Raw genomic sequence first — 26,931 nt, 5'->3', positions numbered from 1 at the left:
GTCTGTGTGTGTGTGTGTCTGTAACCCAGTAGCCCCTCCAGGCCCAGGGATCTCCTGTGTGGCGTGGGGGGGGGGTTAGCAGCAGTCGATGTTGGCCTCAGATGTTTGAGGTTCCCCGTGGCTCTGCTCCACGTATGGGATGTCAGGTACGATGTTAGACAGTGTGTGTGTGTGTGTGCGAGCGGGCGTGTGTGTGCGATCTGCATGTCCAAGCCTTGGCACGAGTCTCCTCAGCTGTCATTCAACAAACTCTTGTCTGGTTAGGCCATCAGATATGTGTGTTCGCCTGAACCAGAGACATCCCAGCTGAAACACGAGGCTTCCTCAGGTCCTAGCTAAGTGATGTTTCAGTCATGCCTGATCCTAAGCTATGTTAGCTCTTCAAACAGAAACACACCATCGTTCACATTGGCTTTTACGAATCTGAGGGAGTCTTGCAGAGACATGAGCAACATTTAAAGGCAGCTCTTGTGAGCTTTTTCTTCATTCTGGATTTTAAGAGTGTGAGACATAGGAGAGTAATCTCGAACTGATCGGGAAATCAAGAGTGCCCCTTTCCTCACCGACCCCACTCTAACTCCTTGACGTTATTGTCTTAACCCAGCAAACACGCGACGTCAGGGAGACGTTCAGATCATGTCTTAATAACGTCCGTCGGTCCTGAACCCCGTTTGTACGTCTGCTGGACCCCTCAATATCAAACGTCTAGCTTGAACCCCTCTAAGACGTCTGTGGACGTGCAGAACAGGTTCAAAATCTGAACGTCTAAAATAAACTTTCATTCTGGCTCCTAATTGGATGTCTTTGGACGTCCGAAAAAGACAAAAAAGACATCTAAAAGACATTTTTTAGACGTGTCTTTGCTCAGTCGGAATATTCCTCCTTGCACCAGGGCTTGGCTCTCCCCACACCTTCCCGACAGAGCAGAGAAGCCAGGCTTTTAATGACTTTGCATAGCGTCAGGCCTGAGCCATGGCTCGCTCCTCAGACTGATCGCTCGGTGCTCCTGGGTCCCTGCAGACCCTTCCTCCCTAAGCTCATCTATCTGCTCCAGAGATTGTCTGCGCCACATTCTTCATCACAAACTAGCCCAGGAAAGCCCTCCCCTCTCCTTCCCTTTTCTTCTCCCCCTTCCCAGTTCCTTACCTCTTCCTCTCCTCTCCTCTCCTCTTCTCTTCTCTTCTCTTCTCTTCTCTTCTCTTCTCTTCTCTTCTCTTCTCTTCTCTTCTCTTCTCTTCTCTTTTCTCCTCTTCCCTCCTCTGACTCCCCTCCTAGTCCTGACTCTCCTTCCAGCGTGCTTTTGATGATAAAATAATAATAATATTTATACGAATTATAATAATAACAATGCTAATAATAATAATAATAATACTTATTATTATTAATAATCCATCCATCTTCATCCGCTTATCTGGGGTTGGGTCGCGGAGGCAGCAGTTCCAGCAGGGGGCCCCATACATCCCTTTCCCTGGCAGCATCAACCAGCTCTCCCTGGGGAATCTTTAGCCGCTCCCAGGCCAGTGCGGAGATGTAGTCCCGCCACCTGGTTCTGGGTCTACCCCGCGGCCTCCTCCCAGCCGGACACGCCTGGAACACCTCCCTAGGGAGATCACCCGATCTCTCAGGGAGACCCCAGCCACCCTCTGGAGAAAACTAATTTCGGCCGCTTGTATCCGTGATCTCGTTCTTTCGGTCAAGACCCATCCTTCATGACCATAGGTGAGGGTGGGGACGAAGATAGACCGGTAGATTGAGAGCTTTGCATTTTGGCTCAGCTCTCTTTTCGTCACAACAGTGCGGTAAAGCGACTGCAGAACCGCACCAGCTGCTCCGATTCTCTGGCCAAACTCCCTCTCCATGGTTCCCTCACTCGTGAACAAGACCCCCAGATACTTGAACTCCTTCACTTGGGGTAAGGACTCATTTCCTACTCGGAGTGGACAGACCACCGGTTTCCTGCTGAGAACAATGGTCTCAGACTTAGTGTGCTGATTCTCATCCCAGCCGCTTCACACTCAGTTGCGAACCCATCCAGAGAGCGCTGGAGGTCGCAGGCAGATGATGCCATCAGGACCACATCATCTGCAAATAGCAGCGACGTGATCCCCAGCTCACCGAACTGCAAACCCACCTCCGCACGACTACGCCTAGATATCCTGTCCATGAAAATCACAAACAGGATTGGTGACAATCCGCAGCCCTGGCAGAGGCCAACCCCCACCGGAAAGGAAGACGACTTACTGCCGAGGACACGGACACAGCTCTCGCTCTGGGTGTACAGGGATTGGATGGCCCTAAGTAGGGATCCCCTCACCCCATACTCCCGCATAACCCTCCACAAGACCTCTTGAAGGACCTGGTCGTAAGCCTTCTCCAAGTCCACAAAACACATGTAGACAGGTTGGGCAAACTCCTAAGCCCCCTCTAAGATCCTTGCGAGAGTGAAGAGCTGGTCGGTGGTTCCATGACCAGGACGAAATCCGCATTGTTCCTCTTCGATCTGAGGTTCGACTATCGGCCGGACCCTCCTTTCCAGCATTTTGGCATAATCGCTCTGCAGGAGGCGAAGGCCAGACCGTTCTGCATTAGCGAAACAGAATGTGAGCTTGCGAGAACGGGATGGTCGTACCAGGCTAGCGAATTGCCTGTTTTGTCTGTTGTAAGCTCAATATTTCCCGCCCCTGCCAAGTTTGGCAATGTTCTAATTTGCACAAAAAGTGAGGGATCAAACTTTAAATGACGCGAATGTTGTTACATATTACCCCTCTGCTGACCCTAACCCTATCCCCCTTCTAACCCTAACCATGCAGAGGTTCCCTGATGCAACAGTCTGCCTGATTCCTCTTGACACTGCCCCAAACACACTTAAGGGCCCTATTTTCGTGCCAGCAGTAAGCAGCATTCCGACCTAACACTGGCAAATTGCCAGTTTTGTCTGTCGCAAGCTCAATATTTCCTGCCCCTGCCAAGTTGAACAATTTTGTAATTTGCACAATGAAAATGTGTAAACATGTTCAAAGACACGGTTGATGGATGAGATATTAGGTTTTTGTGCCTGGAAAAGACATTATAATATTGATATGTTGCAAACAAAAATGACAAACCGTTGGCTACATATTAGTTTTGGTCTGGTGAGCTCTGATGCGTTGTATGGTAGGATTTATTCCTGGTGATTTAGAAGCCTGTTATTGAGGGAGCTGGTTATGTAACTCCAGGGAGAGAAATGGATGTTAAAGTCATTAGGGAACAGGTAGAGGAAGAGGATGAAGAAGATAAACGTCATGGCTGATGAATGGTTAGGCTTCAACTTTGTTTAGAACACAAGGCAACGTTCTGGAGACAGCTGGGACTAAATGTGTCGGACGTAGAATAATATCAGAATCCGGCCAGGTCCAACCTGGCTTATGTGCGTGGCTGGCTTGTTTCTGTTCAGGACTGGTAGGACGGAAACTAGTCATGCCACTGAAATAGCTGTGAATTGAAATGACATGAAATAATGTCTGAAGAATTAAGATAGGTCTTGTCGCCTGGACACATCAGTTCCAATGCTTCCAATGCTAATCCAGCACAATAAGAGCGGGATAGCCAGTTAGCTCATGAGCTCACAACAACCAGCAGCAGCTTCCATAACGTTAATGGTAGCGGCCAGTGGCTAAAGCAGTGTCATAGTGTTTTTGTTTTGATGTTCTGGGAGCCACTGCCTCTTGTGGTAGCAACATAGAACTGCAGGTCAACAACACGATGGAGGAAGCCAGGGAGGGAGGGAAGGAGAGAGTGACAACTGGAAATTTGCTATCATTGGTGCGCTGGCTTACAGCCACGCACAAAAAAGAAGCACAAAGGAAGAGGAGAAGTGAAAGATGAAGTTAGAGATTCATCGTCCTTGTGTCCTAGCCTCCTCCCTATGTCTGTGTCATAGCCTCTCCTCTCTCTATATATCCCTGTGTTATGTCCTCTCTTCTTTTTCTGTCCCTGTGTCTTATCCTCTCCTATCCTCTCCCCTCTCTATGTCCCTGTGTCATAGCCTGTCCTCTCTCTATGTCCCTGTGTCCTAGCCTTTCCCCTCTCTATGTCCCTGTGTCCTAGCCTTTCCTCTCTCTATGTCCCTGTGTCCTAGCCTTTCCCCTCTCTATGTCCCTGTGTCCTAGCCTTTCCTCTCTCTATGTCCCTGTGTCCTAGCCTTTCCTCTCTCTATGTCCCTGTGTCCTAGCCTTTCCCCTCTCTATGTCCCTGTGTCCTAGCCTTTCCTCTCTCTATGTCCCTGTGTCCTAGCCTTTCCTCTCTCTATGTCCCTGTGTCCTAGCCTTTCCTCTCTCTATGTCCCTGTGTCCTATCCTGTCCTCTCTCTATGTCCCTGTGTCCTAGCCTTTCCTCTCTCTGTGTCCCTGTGTCCTAGCCTTTCCCCTCTCTATGTCCCTGTGTCCTAGCCTTTCCCCTCTCTATGTCCCTGTGTCCTAGCCTTTCCTCTCTCTATGTCCCTGTGTCCTTCTATGGCCTTGTGTCCTATCCTCTCCTCTCTCTATACGTCCTTGTGTCCTACCCCCCTCTCTGTTCCTGTGTGTGTGTGTGTGTGTGTGTTTGTGTGTGTGTGTGTGTGTGGGGGGGGTCCTCATAATTCATGTTTAATATGAAGGATTGTAACAGAAAACATACTGATCAAACCTTGATAGGAGAGTTTGAAAACCACCTCCATCATAGTGGTTGTGTTCTGGAATATAGTGGAGATGAATGTGGAAACATTCTCTTCGGGGTAGAAAATCTGATCTGTGCTGATTGTTGATGATCATGGAAATAAACCTGGTTTGGCTGTGTGTGTCTTGGCTGAAGCAGGGAGAAGTCAACTTGACAACGCCAGGCTGTCTCACTCCATCACACTCTGAGCACAGGCTCTGTGTGTGTGTGTGTGTGTGTGTGTGTGTGTGTGTGTGTGTGCACATGTGTGTGTGCATGTGTGAATGCCTATGCCTGCAGTGGCATGTCAGCAGATAGCAGATTTTTTACATTGTTGACAAACAAATCCGTTTCAATGGGCTCCATAACCACATGCAGCTTCCTGTGGGTGTCCTGTTGAGGTGAAGTACTAGAACTGTGAGAACCGAGGCCAGAGCCAGGCCTGAATAGATGAGGAGGTCTTCCTGTGGGAACACAGTCCGGTCTCTGGCTCGCCAAGATAGTATCAAGGAGTCAAGACTCTCGGTCCAATCAGTTACCTCTGTTGCCAGGAGTCACAGTCTCAGACCAACAGCATGTTACTTCTGACATGGGGGAATACTAAAGCAAAGAGACCATAAAAGCAGGCTAAAAATGGACACCCCCCCCAAAAAAGAAGAAGAAGAATCTTCTTGAATTGTCATTATGTGGGAGTCCGAGTTCAAAGCAGCAACTATGGTCTGGAGGCTGAGTTCCTTCCCAATGAGGATGGCTGGCAATGGCCTGGAAGCTGGGATCCTTCCCATCGAGGAGCTCTCCAGGAGGAAGCAGCCTGTCGTCTGGTTAAAGGCCCCCTGAGGTCTCCTGAGAGCACTAGCGTCTGTTGGAGAACAACCCCCTAAAACCTGTGGTATCGCAGCCTCCACTGGCTGTAAGGCCCTCCCCCCTTCCAGCTCTGGATGGGAAGCCGAGTCGGACACGTGTTTTGAATCCTCATGGCAGACTGAGTTGTTCCATTCAGTTCTCAGCTTCTACACTGATACATTGAGATTCCCGAGGTTGAAAGTGGAAAGTCTGATCTGTAGCCGCTGGCTGGCGTGGTTACAGAGACTTGCTGAGTTTGAAGGCACACTTCATCAGTCTGAGCGTGCTCTCTGTGACTCAGGCCCTCGGCAGCACAGCCGGATCTGCCTGGACACAGAGAGAGAGAGGATATGTGGTCAAACTATGAGGTTCACACAGTACAGAGGACAAACATTGTGGTTCTCCACGTTTATTTCCAAAGGAAAAAAAAGATTGAATTTGAACTGATCATTTTACTACAGGTATAGATACTGCAGATGTTTTGGAGTCTATTGAAGATTTCTGATGTTGCTACATTTACGAAGTTTCTGCTGAAAACCCTTTGGTATGGCCACACTTTGGGTTATCTGTGAAAAGGTTAGGGTTATCTGTGAAAGGATTAGGGTTAGCTGTGAAAGCTGGACTCTAAGTCAACACGTAAATTCAAAGCCCTTGATTTTATGTGTTCCCAGAAAGAGTTTTCCGTTGGCTATACTACGTGTGCACGTGTTGCTGTACAGTATGTAGAAAGTTTGAGCTATTTCCTGAACTGGAGGGAGACAATTGCACCAACAGTTGTAACTGTGTGTCTTGGCTGCTGGCTGCTCCTCTCTTCATTGACCTTTTGGACAATTCCCTGTAGCTGTGTGCTGTGGTGAGGTGTTTAAGAGGCTGAAATGTGAGGTCCTGACCCCAAGCAGGGCTGTGGGCTGCTCGCTCCACCATGCTGCGGGTCATGTTTCAGAGGTTTATTATCTTATCTGACCTATATCTTTTATACTTGTACAATAGCCAGAACTTCAGGATATTTAGGACTTTATAAACCATTCCAGGGACTTGCTATGCATTACTAATAAAAAAGCAGCTTGTATCAGTGTTATGTGGTGGAAAACATTCCTTTCAGAGGAATGTTCCTTATCAATCACTTTAGACAACCAATTTGCGGCTCTTTGCTGGCTTTCCATTTAGGGTATTAATCTTTGGCCCTGGGTGATTTAAAGTATCAAGTCAGGGGCTGCCAGGGGACACCTGCATCTGCAGCGCTGGTAGCCGATGCCTAGGAAGTTAAAACTTATCTTACAATGCACCGTCAGCCCACTGTTTGCTTGTAGAAGCATTTTGGAAGTCCTGTTTTTCTAGCTAGCTGTGCTTCTATTTTGGGTCTAATGGCCACCATACTTTCCTTTCTATGACCTTAAGATGTGTACAGAACGTGCTCTCTGGTTGTACTGTGTGTGTTCTGTTTTCTACAAGACTCATCTGCTTCTTCTGGAGCTGTCTTCTGGCAGACCTAATAGTTGGATCTTGTGTTGGATGTTGGAGATGACTGAGATTAAAAAAAGCACGCTTGTTCATCTTGACTGCTGAACAGACTGTGAAAACTATGAAAGCAATGTGCTGTGTTATTGATGTGCAAAAAGCAGACATGCTTCCCATGAAAGAAACACAATTGATTATCTTGACTAAATGGTGATTGGATTATATAGATTGCAAAGAGATAGGGATGCATGATTTACTAAAATGCTCAATCATAACAGCCAGTGGTGCTAGATAAGAGATAGACAGGATGAAAAATAGTCATAGTGATTGGCTGTCAGCTGTAATAGGACTTGGACAGCAGCTCTGTGATTAGCTGTCAGCTTGCAGCGCTGCGATTGGCTGTCAGCGCCATTAGGAGTCAGACTGCAACTCGGTGATTGGCTGACAGGTTGTAGCTCTCTGGATGTAATTATCATCCAGCTTGGCCCTGTCACGTGTAGTCTTCCCTTGGAGGACTGGTCTCTCTTCTTCTCTCCCACCTGGAGGGAGAGCGCTGCTCTTCATCAGTAACTCACACCCACATGCTCCCTCATCTAACAGCTCTCTACAGTTCACCTCTCAGAGGGAGACGGTCATATCAATAATATAAGTACTAAGCCTGCCAGCTCAGAGGAGCCTGACTTGCAGTATCAGAGTCCCATCATGCGGTATTCTGTGTATAGTACCACTCTTTCACATCTCTGATCATCCTGTAGGCTGTTTTAAACGACGGTCCAGGCCTGACTGAATAACCCTGCCTCATGAGTAACAAAACGCCAAAAAATCGTTGTGAGTCAAAGCCCCCCCCCCACAAAAAGTCATTTGCGACCAAAGAAGGCCAAAACCAACAATCGGCTCCTCATTTGCACTTTTTGTTCCGGAAATGCAAGAGAACAAAACATCTCAGCCCAGAAGGTGGCCTCAGAGAGTGCAAGACGTGTAGACTGGAAACCGGGACTGTACTGGATAGCAGGTAAACAGAACAACAGTGAAGGATACTTGCCCTATATACTGTAGGCTATCCGCCCAGCCCTCTATAGGAGGCTGCCCCCATCGGTAGTCAGCTGTGAAAGGCATCTTGTCCTGGAGGAGCTGTTATTTTTCCAAACCCTGGAGAGCTGAGATCTAGTCAGAAAGAACAGCTGCTTCCTCTCCTTCCTCTCTCACTCTTTCTCTCTCTTCTTTCTCCTCTAGCCTCCCACCAGTCCCATTAGCACTCTAGCGTGCCACAGGGTTAGGGTTCGTCCCAGAGCGGGCCCCAGCAATCCCCACACCAAGGTCACAAGCAACCCTGCACAAAGTTAAGTTTAGTGTCTCTCTGGTCAAAGCTACGTAGATGCTTTAATTAGTCTTGGATTCCTTTAGCTGGAGAACAATGTCTTGGTCTCAAGCTGTTCTTTCTCTCTCAGGCCCTTGTGTTGATGTTATCCCCAAAGTGCTCGGCAGTGATGAAGGCTTGGCCAGTCTGGAAGAGGCTGCTACTGATTACATTAGTGTGCTGTTGAACTTATGTTTGGCCAGAGAGTCTACATTTCCTTCTGGCTCTCTGTCTAGTGTGCAATCAACAAGCACAAGTGTAAATAAGGGAAGATTACAGGATTAGGCTGGACTGAGGAACAGGCCTGTTGAAAGCCTGTGAGTTGAACCCCCAGTGACCTTAACCCACCCTAACCCTTGACCCTAATAGTGACCCTGGCCCTTAATGACCCAAAGGGCTGCTACAGCTAGGTTTACTCTAGTCCCACATCCAGATGCAGGTACATAATCTGAGTATCAACAGTCTGAACATTCATTAGATTATTGGGGCAACTGGATTAGAAAATCTGTAGTCTGTCCCCAGGCCACAAGAATAGAAAGTTCTCAGTCCAGCAACTAACTCCCCCTTAGAGACACTTTGATGCCTTGCTAAGTGATCCGTCTGCTTCCAAGGTATATTCCCTCAGCCGCCCTGCATTTCAAGCAAGTAACGAGAGACGAGAGCCCCCAGCCTCCAGGCTTTACTATCGTCCTCCCTGCCATCTTGTAAAATCCTGTGGGTTTTCATATGGCATACCTCTGTAAACTTTTACTAGCTCCCCTGTGTAGGATCTAAATCGGCTTCCATAAAAGTCCCCTTGTGAATCGCTGTCAAAGCACTTTGAACAGGGAAGGTGCATCCGTGGCGTGTGATGTTGGGATACAAGAGGATGTTTCCTTTGTGCTGTTCCAGACGAAGGGGAGCCACTTTGCAGTGTATCACGAGGGCTTCAACAGTGACCTGGGGACCGAGTTTAGAGCAGACAGTCATCACGTACTCCGCGTGTCTTTCAGCCTCCCAGGACTATTAAATCAGACGGCTGCTGTTTTAGACTTATGTAGAGGAGGAAAGAGAAATAGCCAGCTGCACATCCAGTCTTAGTTCAGTAGAACAGGTTAGTGGGTCAGACGAGATCGAGGGGTCTATGGGGCCAGGGCTGTGTTTGGGTTACCCCTACAAGCACTGTATCATCCTGAAGTGTTGACAGTCCCCTGCTATGCTTCAGACCACACTTCTGAAACATCCTCACTACCCGTGCCAAGCATGAAGTCATTACTCCCCCAGGCCTGGCTCTGTCTTCCCCAGATTGTCTGCCTCAGGATGTCGCAAATTTGTCCACCCCAGGTTCCATCTTCCCCAGAGACTTATGGTGCGTTCGTTTGTGGTCGGACGTGGCAAGTCGCAAGTGGCAAAATACCTACCTCCGATCTGTGTGCATTCGAGCTATAGCGAATGATATGATGATGATATGATATTGACATCAGCCGGCAACTGGGGGCTGAGAAACATATCCGAATTTGCGACGAGGAAGTGCGAGTTCATGCGGCGTTTTATTTAATCATTCCTAGTAGCAAGTCGCAATTTGCCACCTCCCAGTTATAAACGAACACACCATTAAAATGTCCCCAACTCTTACCTATCTCTCAGCTCTGCTGATGAGGCAGTCACAGGGTGGACATTCACTCCTATGGACCACCTTCAGGAACCATAGAGCTAGATGGACCCATGAGCGTTTTCCAAGTGACGATTAAGCTTTAGTGCTGCTTACCATAAGAAATGTGTCATGTTGTCGACATAGATGAAACAGTTCATGTTGAGAGATTGTTGTTTATGTATCTGTTTACGTATATGTCCACAATGTTTTCATTCTGACCCAATGAATCAGAGCTTGGATCAAATCTAACTTTATTTGTATAGCTCATTTCATACACAGAGGCAACACAATGCGCTTGGGAATGTCTCACTTCTGGGAGCCAACCCACATGCTACCGTTGACCATCCTCTGCGGTCTGCTGACCAAGACGTCATCCTTGTCCTCCAAGGAAGAGACAGTACCTCATCACAAGAGTGCAGTTATGATGCTAAGTCATTACGAGAGTATGGTTATGATGGCTGACTCGTTACGAGAGTGTGGTTATAAGCCACTTCAGCTTCGTGTCAAGCAATGAACGCAAGATATCAGTGTCTCTGACAGTCCCAGATGGCAAGTGTGATTCATGGGTCTGCACATTTACAAGTTCCAAGCACCCAATGAAACTTGGGATGTTGCTTTGAATGAGCTTAAACCAGGTGTCTCTGGCTGACTTTCAACTGAAAACACAATTTCAATTTGAAGTGTGAAGACTGACAAGGCTTAGTGCTGTGGGCGACTACCTTCTGGCTTGCATTGCCTCCCTGAATGGAAAGCTGATACGTATCCTTTTCTAAAGCACCAATAACACAACGCCACATGGACTTGACTCTGGTCTGGCACATCCTCTTGTCAGACCATCTCCTGAACCTCGGAGAGGGAGCCTACAAGAGATCCCCACCCCCAAGTACATTTGCGATGGATGTGTTGAAGTTGTGGCAGGAGTGTGACCGCCCACTGACACCAGCAGCTGTCTGAAGGAGGAGGCTCTTGACCGTCATCCCTGCGACCGCAGATGAACAGGGAATTAATCTCCCAAGTCACCTTCAGTGCCTCCTCCTCTGTCTGTATGGAACATTAGCTCCACGCTGTGTGCAGACAGAGAGAAGCAGACCTGCAGATGTCCCATTGGCCCTGAATTATCCTGAATCATCTCATTGTTGGCCATCTGTCTTTTAACCAGCCTTTCGCTCATCTCTATCCCTGGATTTAAAGCTTTCCTTAACTTTTTTTTTGCTGTTCTTTGGGCTCCAGAGAGCTGTCAAAGCGCTAGTCTCTCCTTTGACAGGTCAGACAGCAAACAGTGTTGGGTTCCGCTGGCCCTTCTAGAATGTCACACCAGAGTGTTGTACAGACCTCTGAGTCCGGCCGCTACCAGAAAACAAGTCTTCAATTGACCCTTCGCTACGCCCCTTCCTAGAACGGCCACTGTCCGATCTTACGTTAGCAACCATAACTAGGCACGGGACTTCCGTCAAGCCTTCAGAATAAACCCATTAAGGCCATGTTCACACTAGACTTCTTTTTTTTTATTTAGAAAAGGCGCTGCCTTCTGCGTCCACTGTTATCTGCACGAATGTTGTGTAACCTTACCAACGAGAATCATAGCCAACTTTCTAGCCAACGTTGACTCAACCGTTATCAAAGTCATCCTTAACTTCAACTACATTAGTCATATTATATAGGGCCTTGCCTGTTATAAATTAATGGCCATCAGCTAAAATTACGGCAAATAAATTAGTACTCGCATTGGTTTTCGTGTTCGAGGGGGAGGAGGAGGGTGTACCTTACCAGCCAAGGCGCCGTTTGTGGGTAGCCTACATGATACAGTATCATTCGCGGCCAACAGCAGTACGGGGCATATCACCTTGTATCGTTTGTGACTCATGTCATATAACTTGTGTAGTGTGAAACGGCAGTCACAAGTGGCTCAACCGGTAGGCTACTTTATCCATCTTGAAGTCTTTTGGGGTCACTCACTGGTTAATAGGGACGGTGCACGTGTACCAATTCCCCTCATTCTGATTGGTCACCTGTCAGAAAGGCGCTTAACATTACACAGCACTTTGCTGAAAAGCCTGGAAGTCATGTTAAAATACTTTGTAACACACACCTGGCACCGCATATCATTCCATTTTCATTATTAATGTGCCTCCCATTTGATCCAATACATGTGAAGCACCGTTGTGCAAAAGCCAATGCTGGTTTAGAGGCAAGGGAAATTATGTGAGTTACGGGACATGAATGTGAATCGTCCCTGCAGTCTTACTGGAGCCCACATTTTAATGATAGAAGAAGCTGGAGCGAGATACTTTCAGGCTCTGTGCGAAAACGCACCTTGGACACCACACCTGAACCAGCGAAGAGGGGTGCTACTATGACTGAGCATTACTTCGCCAATTGTACCATTATAGGCGACGTTCAGATGAATGTAAATAATTATAATCACAACGATGTACAGTATAAAGCCTGCATTAGCCTGTAGCCTGCCTACTGTAGCCTGTTGCTTGTATTCTAGCCTGTAATGCCCGTATTCTAGCCTGTAATGCCTGTATTCTAGCCTGTAAACAATTATATAATCACAACAATGTAGCCTGCCTAACTGCTTGACGCCAACGCCTCTGTTGCTTGGCAACCCTTTTGTTAGAGGAACTATTTTGCTTGGCGGAATTGAGGGAATGAGGCTTCGTTTTGAATAAATGTTCATATTTTATATTGCTGTGTGTTTATTTTACACTAATAGCTGTAGTAACCGTTGTATAAAAGCAATAAACCGCTCAAGGCCATGTGTTATAGTGATTTTATAACAGCTAGGGGGCGTTGTTAGGCACGCGAAGCGGAGAACACACGGCCTTGAGTGGTTTATTGCTTAAATGTATTGCATCGTATCGCAATGTATCGTGATACGTATCTTATCGTGACCCATGTATCGTGATACGTATCTTATCGTGACCCATGTATCGTGATACGTATCGCATCGTGAGGTCCTTGCCAATACCCAGCCCTCTTGAGCAAGACATTGAACCCCAAATTGATTCCAGGGTGTGGCAATGCGGCAGCCCAGCATGGACTGCAGAGGTGAATGTCCCCAAGGGGATTAACAGATTTATTTTATTATTCCGTTGCCAATGGTTCTATATCTATGGCTTGGTCTGACTGTAACTGTGTTCCTCTCACAAGAGGGGAGATTCAGGCAGGCCCACAGCTGGCTGTTGGTTAATTGTGCTGATATGGTAATTCTCCTCTTCCTGAATACCAAGAATGTAGAACCTGTAATTTGGGGCCTATTTAAGGGTTTGACTGTTCTCCAGATGAACATGCATGAATTTAACTGCAGCTGCATACTTAGAATGATGCAATGCAGTGTAATATTTTTTCATATTTTGTATGATGAGGCTAATAACGGAAAGGGCTTGGGATGGTTCTATTCCGCAGGAAACAGGTGTCTCACAGAGAGATAGAGAGATGAGGGGTAGTCAGGAGGCACCATACGTTGTCTCTCCAACTCCCACATGGATCATCCCTTCCTTCCCTCCTCCTGTCCTCCTCCTCTGCTCCTCCTCTCCTCTCCTCTCTTTCAGCCCTTTCCATTCCTGTCAACCTGGACACCACCCCAGTCAACCCAGCACTGAAAATGTTAGCCACATTGCAAACTTAATCATGTCTTCTCTTTTTGCTTTGAACTATTGATTTGTGCTTCGTTCGTCCATAGCTTGGAGCCAGTAAGACCCACAATAACTCAGATTATGTAACCCCAAGTGACGCCCAGTACGATTTGTAATTCTGATTTACCGTTGGAGAGCTCTGGGAACTATGTGCTGTGTGAGCCTCAGGATTCACTTACCAGATCCAGATACAGGTAGGTAGGGAGGGAGAGAGGGATACCAGTTCCAGATAGCCAAGGAGGGAGGGAGAGAGAGATATCAGATTCAGATAGCCACTAGTCAGGGAGAGACGGAGGGATACCAGAGCCAGATAGCTACTGTAGGGATAGATGGAGAGATACCAGACTCAGACAGACAGGGAGAGATGGAGGAATACCAGACTCAGACAGACAGGGAGAGATGGAGGAATACCAGACTCAGACAGCCCGGAAGGGAGGGATACCAGACTCAGACAGCCCGGAAGGGAGGGATACCAGACTCAGACAGCCCGGAAGGGAGGGATACCAGATCTGGATAGACAGCGAGGGAGGGATACCAGAGCCAGATAGCCAGGGAGGGAGGGAGGGATAGCAGACCCAGATAACCAGCGTGGGATGGATACCAGACCCAAATAAGGAGGGAGAGAGGGATACAAGTCCCAGATAGCCAAGGGGGGAGGAAGAGATACTAGACCCAAATAGCCAGGGAGGAAGTAAGAGATACCAGACCCAGAAAGCCAGGGAGGGAGGGAGGGATACCAGACCCAGATAACCAGGGAGAGAGGGATAGTATTCGGATAACATATCAACACCTGGATTAAAAAATCTTCAGATCAGATTGTCTCACAGAAGGAAAGAGATAAGAGAGAGAGAACAGAGAGAGGGAGAGAACCAGGAGAGAAGAAGAGAGCTGGCCTCCCAGCAGGGTCAGAGCCCTGACCCCTCACCCTGAACCTTTGGTCATAACAGCTCCCTGTGTGTGCTCATGTGCGTGAGTTTGGTCTGCGTCAGTGCTGCATGCAATCGTGTGTGAATTAATAATAAATTAATGGATTTAAAAAAAAAAAATGTATGTGAAGTAATAATAAAAACCGTTCAATGCAGTACAATATAGTAAGAATATGGTGTGTGCAAAGTGTATAAAGTGTTAATGATAATAATGAATTAAGTTAATGATAATAATTATTCAAGAAAAAATACCGCTGCTATCGGTATCAGATCGGTATCAGATCGGTATTGGCAGAAATCCAAATTCTGGAATCGGATCGGAACTGAAAAAAAGTGGATTGGTGCATCTCTAGTTCATTAGGGTTCATTGGTGTGCTGTTCCCCTGTGCAGATGCAGCAGGAAACTCATAGTAAATGGTCATTCTACAGATGGGTAAAATCATCCACATGATTGAGTACAGGTTTACAATGAGTAATATGATGCCCCCCCCCACCCCCCTCTCTCTCTCTCTCTCCCAGTTGCTGACGGGGACCCTGGATGGGACGCTGAGTGTGTTCCGGCCCAGTGAAGGGGCCCCTCTCTCCTGACTGCATCGCTGCTGAGGGGCCTCCTGTTCCACTGGCTACTTACAGCGCAGAGACTGCCAGGGCAGCATAACCACTGCATCACTTGCCGGCACGCCAACAAACACATACTGTACATGGTTACACAAGAACACACAAACACACACACCCAGGCAGATGGATCTCCGAGCACGGGTGTAAACATCTAACATCAACTAACCTTAGTTTAGATATATATTGACATGTTTTTCATTTAGTTTAGGAAAGATAAAAATAAACAAAATGTCAGAGAATTGAAAATACGGGGTGTATTTTCAATTCTCTGACATTTGTTTATGTTTGTTTATTTTTATCTTTCCCAAACTTAATGGAAAACATGTAAATATATTCCCCTAGAGTAGAGAACTCATATCTCAATGAAACCCACACTTCATTGGCTCACACTGTTGGCTGACTGCTGGCTGTATTCTCATTCTTATGTACTTAAAGCAAATTATTTAGTACGGCTAAAACGGGTCACTACGTTGACTTACAGTAATGTAAAGCGGCAGATCGTGTACAGTCTAGGACACAGTCTGCTAGAAATGACAGCAGCAGAGTTGTGAGTGTATCTGGAGAGCAAGACAGAGGACTCATTTGTGGACCCCTTTCTAATTTGCTACCAACAAACTCAAGACATTATTATAGTGTTGCATAGACGAGGAACCAAGGTGTCCAGGTGAAAGGAACGTCCGGTGAGGTGGGCTGTTTGGTTCAGCCAGTTGTGTGGAGGACTCGTATCGGTGTAGGTGGTGGAACGGTGATGTATTCTTGATTTACAGGCTTCAGAACGCAGAGGCTCCCTTAAAGAGACAGATGGTTTTGTTTCTGTGTTCTCTCTGTGTCCTCATAGAGCGTCACACCCACCCCTCTCCTGCTGTCTGACTTGGGTCCAACTGTGTGTTGTGACTGTGTGGTTTCATTGAGACTACCATATTGATTGTCTCATCTTTGTTCATAACCAGCTCCAGCGGTGAGTGTCAGATAGCTCAAACACAGCTGTAGCCACACCCACTGCCTAAAAAACACAGAAATTCATGAGAGGTTGTGCAAAAGAGGGTTGAACAGTAATCAATAAAGATCATATCCAGTGTGTGTGTGTGTGTGTGTTTGAGAGTGTGCGTGTGTGCGTTTTTGCATCATGTTAATGAGAATGTGCTGGCAGGGTTGTCCTTGTGTCGTCACTGTGAGCTTAAGTGTTCCTGAGAGCTGAGAGGTTCTGGAACAGATCGCATCAGCAGTCTAAGGAGTAATTTATACCCTTCGGTCTCGGCGTCCTGGGAAAGAACGCTCCGTTTAGGTCACGTCATAGAGACATCCTGTATTATAAATGGGGGAGTTTGATAATGAGATGATTGATTATGAAAATGAATTTAACACAAGACTTACCTGATGCTAGCTGAAGGTGCTCTGGGCTGAACGAGCCTGCTTTCATACAGAGCCAACTGAGGAATCCAGTCAATGTTATCCCCTTGAATGAATTCATACTCAACTCCCAAACAAATGTTTCCATCAAGGGCAGTCGGCGCAGAGCTACACAAATGCACAGTAAAGATCACATAGAGTAGCAGAGAGAGGGGTTGCTATGTGTAATATTTATGGTTAGAAGGATGTGTTTTGGCTGTGCTGCACTGAGGTCACTTGGCGGCTCGCGCCTCTCTGATCTCATCACATAGGAATGAGGAGAACAGACTGCTGCTCTCACATTCAGGGCCCAGGGTTGGCTAACCAGCACCTCCCCCCCACCTCCCCACAGGCAGGGCTGGCCTCTCCACCAACCCTGGTGCTCTGCCTCCCAACCTCTCCACCAACCCTGCTGCTCTGCGTCCAAACCTCTCTACCAACCCTGCTGCTCTGCCTCCAAGCCTCTCCACCAACCCTGCTGCCCTGCCTCCAAACCTCTCTACCAACCCTGCTGCTCTGCCTCCAAACCTCTCCACCAACCCTGCTGCCCTGCCTCCAAACCTCTCCACCAACCCTGCTGCCCTACCTCCAAACCTCTCTACCAACCCTGCTGCTCTGCCTCCAAACCTCTCCACCAACCCTGCTGCCCTGCCTCCAAACCTCTCCACCAACCCTGCTGCTCTACCTCCAAACCTCTCCACCAACCCTGCTGCCCTGCCTCCAAACCTCTCTACCAACCCTGCTGCTCTGCCTCCAAACCTCTCCACCAACCCTGCTGCCCTGCCTCCAAACCTCTCCACCAACCCTGCTGCCCTACCTCCAAACCTCTCCACCAACCCTGCTGCTCTGCCTCCAAACCTCTCCACCAACCCTGCTGCTCTACCTCCAAACCTCTCCACCAACCCTGCTGCCCTACCTCCAAGCCTCTTCACCAACCCTGCTGCCCTGCCTCCAGACCTCTGCTGCCCTGCCTCCAAACCTCTCCACCAACCCTGCTGCCCTACCTCCAAACCTCTCCACCAACCCTGCTGCCCTGCCTCCAAACCTCTCCACCAACCCTGCTGCCCTGCCTTTCTTGCCCCCACAACCCACTCGCTAACATACACTGCACAGTACACCACTATGCCATCAGTATCATGTGTGCATGAGTGATTCCCTTGAGAGCTGTGTAAATGATGTATGCTGTTTTGTTTTTATCAACTTCTAAGGAACATAGAGGCACAGAGGGGATTCTGTCTATCTGCACGTGTACTGACCATTCCTCTCACACAGCACTTAATCTACAGCAAGCTGCCCCGTGGGGGTCCTGAGGGGCAACAGGCTGTGGGTTAGGCTTACGCTGTGAGTGATCTACTGAGAGGTGCCATGGCTTCCTCACACTCTGGGTTTATTATTTTATGAATTTATTTGTATCCCCATTAGTTGCCACAAAGGAGCAACTACTTCCTGGGTGGGGTCCTGGGTGGGGTTGTCATTTAAAGCCGAGATAGAAAGAGAGAGAGAGAGAGAGGGAGAGCAGGTGTGGAGAATCATTTTTGAAACATTGTCATCTTACATTCCAATAATGTCTTTGATGATGTGCAGAGGTACACACCGGTGGCTGGGCTCCAATTGACAGATAGAATGGAGATCTAGAGGTTTGATCACATGACCGTGGGGAGAGCTACAGCCTCCAACATGTCATCTACATACTATACGTCTGCACCGGGAGAGGACACTTCACATTCACACTCGATACATTTTAGCCCAAGTATTCTGCATTTGGAGTATTTATTTGAACATCTCCCTTAAACAGTTTTAATGTTATGTTATTATTCATCTGTTTTATGGGATTGAGCAGGGTTTCATAGTTTTCTAAAAAACCCTGAGGTTTGACTTTGATGCGGTAAATTGTTGTTTTTTACGATGTTATAGCTAAAAATGTTAAAGATGAAAGCTCCTTCATATTTGTCATATAAGAAACAGACCAAACTGAGACAGAACAGATAAAATCTTGTGACCGTGTGGTTGGGGCTGGGGAGCAGGCTTCACTGATACCAACTAACATGTGTTGGAGCCCGTAAGAGTCCGTCTACTGCCCCTTCACTTGGTAAACACCTTTCCTGCTAGCAGATAGAAAGAAGTGTACAGTATGTGACTATGTATTATCAGTAGAGCCAATGAAAAGCAATAGGTGTTTGAGGAATGAGGAAGAAGAAAGTCGGTCTACCTCTACTCCAAATCTCTCTTCACACGCAGCTAATCTCAGCCAGTCCGTCAACTCACATGCTGTGTGCCAGAACTCAAACTTGGACCCAATAATCGACAGGAAATTCTATTTTGGGATATTTTGGATTCTCACCCCCTCAAGAGATCATTCCTGCCACGAGCACCAAAGTTCAACATGTCTCAAACAAGACAGTAAACACGTTGTCCCCCACCCATGATGCATGTTCATTTGTGGTAATGAAAGAGTGGACATGTGATATTTTCTTCATGAATATGAATATATTACATGTTTTAAGTGTTTTTAATTTTATCTGCATATTATTTAACTCTCGGAGCTCTAAACTCAGAGCTCTAAAGCTCTAAAAGGGCCCCTGAGCACTTTGTTTCAATTCTGGAAATCAAGAAAGACAAGAAAACTGCACAAATTACTGTCCTCAATAGCCCTGCAAATTTTTTTTGTGTTTATTTATTTTTTGCTTTCATCGTGGCAATGCGAAGCAGATGAAGTTATGGTGTTCCTGCATTTCGTGAAATGTCTGACTGCAGCTAAATGAAGGGATTCAGTGTACAGTAGTATGATAGCCTACATATGTCACTACTGTCCGTTGGGTTTCATTCACCACGTTCTGCGAGATGCTCGTTAACATCCACATTGTGTTGTACACAGAGCATGCCCAGCTAATGACAATGGACTTAAAACACAGCTGTTTGAATTTCGCAGTGCTGGACTATGTTAGCCTAGTCCTGTGAGACCATCCTGATCTCGCGAGCTCACATTCCGTTTCTCACGCAGATCAGTCTGGCCAAGTTCAACATACATCTGTTTGTGTGACTCAGGCTCATCGTGTCCTATGAGGTAGCTACGGGAATGGTTTACTGTAGGTGTGAAGACAGTGAGAAGCAATATTATGTAGTTTACTGATCTGGCCGGTTGAAGTTAGCCATGATAAACGGTGATACATGGTTCATCCAATCACCTGCCAAGTAGTTTTGAAAGTGCCTGTCCTTTTCCAAAATGGCTTCCAAAGAAACCTTCCCAGATGCTTTTTAGACATTTCCAGAGTTTGTGGGGACAAAACCATCTGGCACGTCAAGTTAATGTTCGCCCGTGCTGTTCACAAGAGCTCTTTTCGTCTCAAATGCGAGCCTCACAGCACATGTCTCTACTACGATCGTGAAAGTCGAGAACTTAGCTAGCATCCTAACATTGTCACAGTTGGGACACATAAGATGACCTAGCCATACTCGGATCTACCGAACTAGCAAAATACAGTAAGAGTCTGATGTTGTGAAATACAGTAGGCTATAACGACTATAACTAATGATAATTGTACTCGCAATGCACCTACTGTAACCTTGATACTAACCTATGATAATCTTAACATTAAGAACAAACACCCAAAAAACTACTTAACACCTCAAACTCTGAACTCTGTGGATTTAGAAAGTAGATGGCCACCTGAGTAGAATACTTTTACTGAGACACCAAGCATAGTTTTTTATGTACAAAGCAAAATATACTTGGCTATGGGAAAAATTAACTGTGGCGAGCGCCCCCAGGTAGTGGGCTCTGGTGGATGCACAAATGACCAAACTAACTACATAAATGTTCAATGAATGACAATGAATGTCGGAGGGTTAGGGTTAGGGTTATTGTTGGAGAGTGGGAGCCACAGTGAAAACTTGCATGACTTTGATATTCTGTGCTGTTAGTGAGAGGAGCCTGGTTCCAGAATCTTCCCAGTAGCTGAAGACTGAAGATTATCACAGTTTTGATCTTCTGGAATCATTTTGAAGATCCAGGATATCTCCTTTTTCTCACCTTGTAGTTTAGTTTTTTAGTTTTGTTCAATATTGAAATGTGTAACCTCGGTTCTCTGAGGGAGATGAGGAAGACAGGCTCACAAGCCAACACAGTGACGCTGAATACAGGAAGACTGTAAACATGAAGGCTGTAGACAGACAGGAAGACTGTAGACAGACAGGAAGACTGTAAACATGAAGGCTGTAGCAGCCAGACATGAAGACATGAAGGCTGTAGATAGACATGACTACTGTAGACAAGACATGAAGACTGTAGACAGACAGGGTAACTAGACAGACATGAAGACAGTAGACAGACAGGGTAACTAGACAGACATGAAGACAGTAGACAGACAGGACGACTGTAGACAGACATGAAGACAGTAGACAGACAGGGTAACTGTAGACAAGACAGGAAGACTGTAGACAGACAGGGCAACTGTAGACAGACATGAAGACTGTAGACAGACATGAAGACTATAGACAGACAGGGTAACTGTAGACAGACATGAAGACTGTAGACAGACAGGACGACTAGACAGTCATGAAGACTGTAGACAGACGACTGCGGACAGACATGAAGACTGTAGACAGACAGGAAGGCTATACACAGACAGGAAGGCTGTACACAGACATGAAGGCTGTAGACAGACAGGAAGGCTGTACACAGACAGGAAAGCTGTAGACAGACAGGAAGGCTGTACACAGACAGGATTGCTCTAGACAGCAGTGGAAGTAGAAGGCTGTTGAAAAGCAGCGCAGCACCTTCTGTGCCCAGGGACCCAAGGCCAGAGCTCCTCCTCCTCTCAGCACAGCTACGCTGGACAGAATAGAGTTCGGGATTTTCTCTCTGTCACATTACCTCTCTCTCACACACATACATTCTGTACCCTTTTTCTATCTCTTACTCCCGTTTTCTCTCCATACATGTATGTCTCCCCCCCTCCCTCCCTCTCTCTCTCTCTCTCTCTCTCTCTCTGCATTGATCACTATCTATCTCACTCTGTTGCTCACTCAAACCCCCCCACACACACACACACACATTCTCTCCTTGTTTCTCTCTCTCTCTCTCTCTCTCTCTCTCTCTCTCTCTCTCTTTCAGATAATAGTGGAAATGCACATGGAACAAAACTGCTTTGCTGAAACAAAGACTGAAACAGTTCTATGTTGGTGTATTACTGGCTGAACCAGTGATGTCTGTCTCTGCTGTTCCCTCCATCAGTGCTGAGGGGAGAATGGGAAGGAGAATGGGAATCTGTTAGTCATCACCATTTTGATTATGAAAATTAAATTGCCGAAATGAGAGAAAGGGGAGAAGAAGGGACAAAGTGATTGCTATTATATAACACAGCCTATTACACTCAATTCAGTAATATGCATGTTACTGTGCTGTGGAGAGTCCTTCTAGTCCCACAGCCAAGTCACAGCCCACACGATGTTGTAGGAACACCCACAATAACAGGCTTTTGCATTGTGGAGAAAACACACATTAATTTCACGAAACGTGTAATAGGAAGAAGAAACAGATCATTCTTAAGATCTCAGTGCTCAGTTACTATCAGTTACGTCTGACCCCCCCCCCACCCCCCCAACAGGGAACCAGCTAACCTGCGTTACCATGGCAGCCCTGTGCACTTGGGTCAAACAAGGCTCCCAGCTTGGGCCCCTGAGCAGTGTGGAACGTTCTGGAAAGCATGGTCAGCAAATGTCAGCTTTTAGGAAAAGTTTAACTCAAATCTAGTATATTAATTTCTCTTTCCCTCCCTCTCGTGTCTCTCAGTCTATCCCTCACATCTCTCCCTCCCTCATATCTCTGTTTCTCCTGTCTTCACTCCCTTCCTCCTGTCTCTCCCTCCCTCCTTTCTCTCACTTCCTTGTCTCTCTCTTCCTCCTGCCTCTCCATCCCTCCTCTCTCCCTTCCTCCTGCCTCTCCCTCCCTCCTTTCTATCACTTCCTTCTGTCTCTCTCTTCCTCCTGTCTCTCCTTCCATCCTGTCTCTCCCTTCCTCATTGGGAAAACTGACGTCAGGCCAATGGTAAGTTGCGACGTTGCGTGAATTGCAAGAGTTTCTACTCCATAATGTTCAGGTGGCTTGTGACAGTATCCTGACTCAGAGTGCGTGATTTGTTAAGATTAGAGAATTTGCCTCTTCCTATTGTCTTCCAGAGTGACGGGGCAGGTTATACATTAAGAACCTGTCTTATTGGCTTATATTTTTGGAAATCATGACAACAGTGGTCGCAGTGCCCAATGCAAACATTCTCATGAATGTTTTATTTAATTAATGTAGGCTATTTATTTATTTTTGTGCCCCCCTTGTGACAAAATAGTTCCTAAGTCCCTGCTCCTCCTTCGTGATAACACATTCATGAATGTAAAGAACTGAACAACATAGCCATCACCCGCATAGCATCCACAACAGAACAGGACCTCACTCACCCACTCAACCACCTCCTCACCCCACTACCCTCTGGACGCAAATACAGGACATTCAAGTGTAGGAGGGCCCGCTTTGGGAAGAGCCTGATCCCTACAGCCATCGCTGCCCTGAACAGCAGACCACGCTGAAGGAGGTCTGTTCATGTTCATGGTGATGGTTGTAACTTGGTAGTGTCAGTCCATGGGCGGTGGTGTCTTACTGTACTGTACTGTCAATGTCTATGTAATGTCCACCTATGGTGTCTATGTAAAATGTTGCTTGTTGTTAAATGTATTGTGCCATGTCCTGCAGTCTATGTAAAATGTTGCTTGTTGTTAAATGTATTGTGCCATGTCCTGCAGTCTATGTAAAATGCTGTTTGTTGTTAAATGTATTGTGCCATGTCTTGCAGTCCTGTGAAATCAAATTTCGCCTTGTGGGACAATAAAGTCTAATCTAATCTAATGTAATGTACTGTATTAAAGATTGCCAAGGACAGAAAACACACACTGTAGGCTATCTTTCTTCTTGCTGGTAACGGGGGTATACTGTGATGAAGAGAGAAACCGCACACTCTTGTGTCTAGATGCAAAAAAGTGTTTTTAATTGGCTTTTAATTTAACATTTTGGCTATCGCCTTTGTCTAAGTCTTGACAAATATGCATAATAAAAATGTATATTCCGCCTAAAATAATATGTTGTTTATCAAAAAATATCCTGCTGTATATCAAATAATCCCACTCTCTGGGCTTGGTTGGGTGGATCAGTCAAACATTGATCTAAGACTGTGTGAGGCATCATTACAACATCCCACTTCTCTCCTGACTTAAAGGAGTAGTAAAGGGAAAATGCATGTCCACACCCATTGTATGACCAAAACGGTGGTAGAGCAATTATCAACTTTCTCAAAAATGCTATCTTTGTCAACGTTTTGATCTGAACCATTGTATATGATCATAAGTAACCTTAAAACAGGGCTAAACATGCATTTTCCCTTTACTACTCCTTTAATTAAAAACAAACATAAACTGCTGGTGACATCATGGTTTGAGATGAAAGGTACCTAGTACCCTAGTGAGCGCTGGCTACTCCCCATCACCGTGCTTTAATGGCATGTTCCGGACCACTTTATGGACTGGCCAAAGTTCGGGCTCCCCTGGAGACTTCTCAGAAAACCAAGGTTGACAATTGATGGAGGGTTCCCCAATTTAATAAAGAGTCCTGTCCAGCAACTGAAGCCTGTCGCAACTTAACGTCCCTCTAAATAACACTCCCATCGCCAGCAACAGGGAAGCAGTAACGCCTACTCTCTGGGTGCTCAGCTAGAAACAAAAGCTCAGTCTGCTCCAGGAGGCCCTCACCACCAGGAAAGTCCTGCTGACTTTTACAGAAGCGTGTGGATTCTGACCGGAGGTAAAGTCCGGGTAAACACTCACATAAATCAGAGGTTCATAGAGGAGCCCCAGCTCAAAGGAGTAAACATTAAGACAAATACAATGAATATAGATTAACAGGGAAATTATGATCAAACATTTCTTGTTTGTTGTCACTGCCTCTCCAGCTGAGACAACATAGCACTTACAGAGCAATGCCAGCCACTCTCGCCAAATCTATTTTATTGACATGACTCAATAGTTGGCTTTGTCGACGGAAATGTGCAATTTGCAGTAAATCTGGACTAAACAGACAACAATTTGACTTTAATCTCGTTTGGTTTGATGGCGAATGCCAGGTCCTGGACTGTCTCCATCCCCGCAAGTTCTCCAGATGTGCCCCTATCAGTGCCCAGCAGCGTGAAACCCTCTCCTGCTGGTTCCTGCTGGAGCTCGTCTCTGGATCACACTAACCCAGTCTCTGTTCTCAATACATACAGCCTGATGATGAGGTCAACATTCTGAAGATACTGGAAACCAGATTGTTTATCAGTAAACTGAACTATCAGAACTGAAATAAATATATCAATAAATCTATTAGAACTCTAGCTCCAGCACCAGGGTTAGACCAGACTCTGCTCCAGCCCCAGTGTTAGCCCAGACTCTGCTCTAGCCCCAGTGTTAGCCCAAACTCTGCTCTAGCCCCAGTGTTAGCCCAAACTCTGCTCTAGCCCCAGTGTTAGCCCAGACTCTGCTCTAGCCCCAGGGTTAGACCAGACTCTGCTCCAGCCCCAGTGTTAGCCCAGACTCTGCTCTAGCCCCAGTGTTAGCCCAGACTCTGCTCCAGCCCCAGTGTTAGCCCAGACTCTGCTCTAGCCCCAGTGTTAGCCCAGACTCTGCTCTAGCCCCAGTGTTAGACCAGACTCTGTTCCAGCCCCAGTGTTAGCCCAGACTCTGCTCTAGCCCCAGTGTTAGCCCAGACTCTGCTGCAGTCCAGTGTTAGCCCAGACTCTGCTCCAGCCCCAGTGTTAGCCCAGACTCTGCTCCAGCCCCAGTGTTAGCCCAGACTCTGCTCCAGACCCAGTGTTAGCCCAGACTCTGCTGCAGTCCAGTGCTAGACCCAGGCTGCATGCTGTTAGCTCAGGAGGGGAGTGCATGTCTCCATACTGTGGTCTACTAAAAGAAACATGTGGAGTCATGCTGATATTTCACTACATTCTCTAGGCACCTGGAGTCCGCAGGCCCCTACGCTAGGATCCTGTTTGTGGACTTCAGCTCTGCTTTCACCATCCTCCCGCCCACTCTGGAGGGCCTGCTCTACCACCTGCGCATGCCTGACCACACCTGCAGGTGGATCACAGACTTCCTGTCTGACAGGAAGCAGCATGTGAAACTGGGCAAACACGTCTCTGACTCCAGGGCATTCAGCATAGGCTCGTGTGGCTCTTGATTACTATAATCGTGATGTGAAATTTTCATACCATTACATGTCTACTATTCATGCATTTAATGAACCATTTAATTGTTATATTTTGTATTTTGAAACTAAAATGTATTTTTGTTTTGCTTGTACAGTCGTGTCTCATAAGCCCATATGGGCTGGGCACCAATTGGTGTGTGACAAGGAAATCAATCAACCAATCAACCAATCAACCAATCAACCAATCAACCAAAAAAATAATCAATCAATCAATCAATCAATCAATCAATCAATCAATCAATCAATCAATCAATCAATCGTATACAGTATGTATCTACCTGCCTACAGCTGTCTATGTATTAACCCTACAGCATGTCTACAGTATGGACCTGTCTTCAGTTGTCTATGTTTAACCCTGTCCACAGCTGTCTTGTATTATAATTATTTGTATTCCAAATTACTCAAAACACTAAGACAGTCTGATGTAGCCAACACAGATTTGTAAAAGAGACCTCTGTCTCAATAGGACTTCCCTGGTAAAATAAAGGTTTAAGAAAAAAAAAGAAGATGTAGCATAGGGACTCTAGAATAGATAAATGTTACATACATTCCCATCCCCTACACCACTGACTGAACCAAATCCCAAAGAATGTGAGACTATCAGTGGAAGAGATCGACCGGCCATTAATTTCTGACAGCAGAAAGAGCAGCAGAGGCCTGGGGGAAAGACATGGGTTCCAGAGTTACGACTGCACGTGGTAGACTATACCAGTTACTGGGTATCGCAACTCTCAACATGCAACGGAACTTCATAGTTATTTATTTTTGCCAATTCAAATCAATGACCCTATAACTGACCATAAATGTATCTGCCTTTCGTTTGAGGTGCACATATTGTGTTTGTTGTTTTTATTCAGTGGCAAGTTGATGCAAAAGTATGGGCACATGCTATATAATGGGCAACCGTGTGCATTCACGTGTAAGAACGAATGCACAAGTATGCAGGTATAAGGCAATAATTCCCCCAGACTCAAACTAAAGCCCTCTCCATTTCTCTCCATCAGTAAACTCCTCCTTGAAACCAGATTCCGTTCTGACTTCGGTAACGCACTGGGTTTGATAGAGCGGTGGGATTGGGTCAGAGCGGTGAGGGAGGGTTCTGGTTTGCCGGT

General features: G+C 46.5%; 1 protein-coding gene across 1 annotated transcript in view; it reads left to right on the top strand.

Moving 5' to 3' along the window:
- The window catches only part of wdr27 (WD repeat domain 27), a gene marked incomplete at both ends in the record, with an annotated part of 44,014 nt that extends 28,897 nt beyond the window's left edge, over positions 1–15,117 (top strand). The window contains one exon of the mRNA XM_084458890.1: positions 15,049–15,117. Coding sequence (XP_084315016.1) covers positions 15,049–15,117 — 69 coding nt within the window. The remainder of the gene's footprint in view (positions 1–15,048) is intronic.
- Between the last annotated feature and the right edge of the window lie 11,814 nt (positions 15,118–26,931).

The sequence above is a fragment of the Borostomias antarcticus genome (assembly GCF_949987555.1).
Source record: "Borostomias antarcticus genome assembly, chromosome: 25".
In the NCBI taxonomy this organism is placed as follows: domain Eukaryota; kingdom Metazoa; phylum Chordata; class Actinopteri; order Stomiiformes; family Stomiidae; genus Borostomias; species Borostomias antarcticus.
This window is presented reverse-complemented; position numbering and strand designations above follow the sequence as displayed.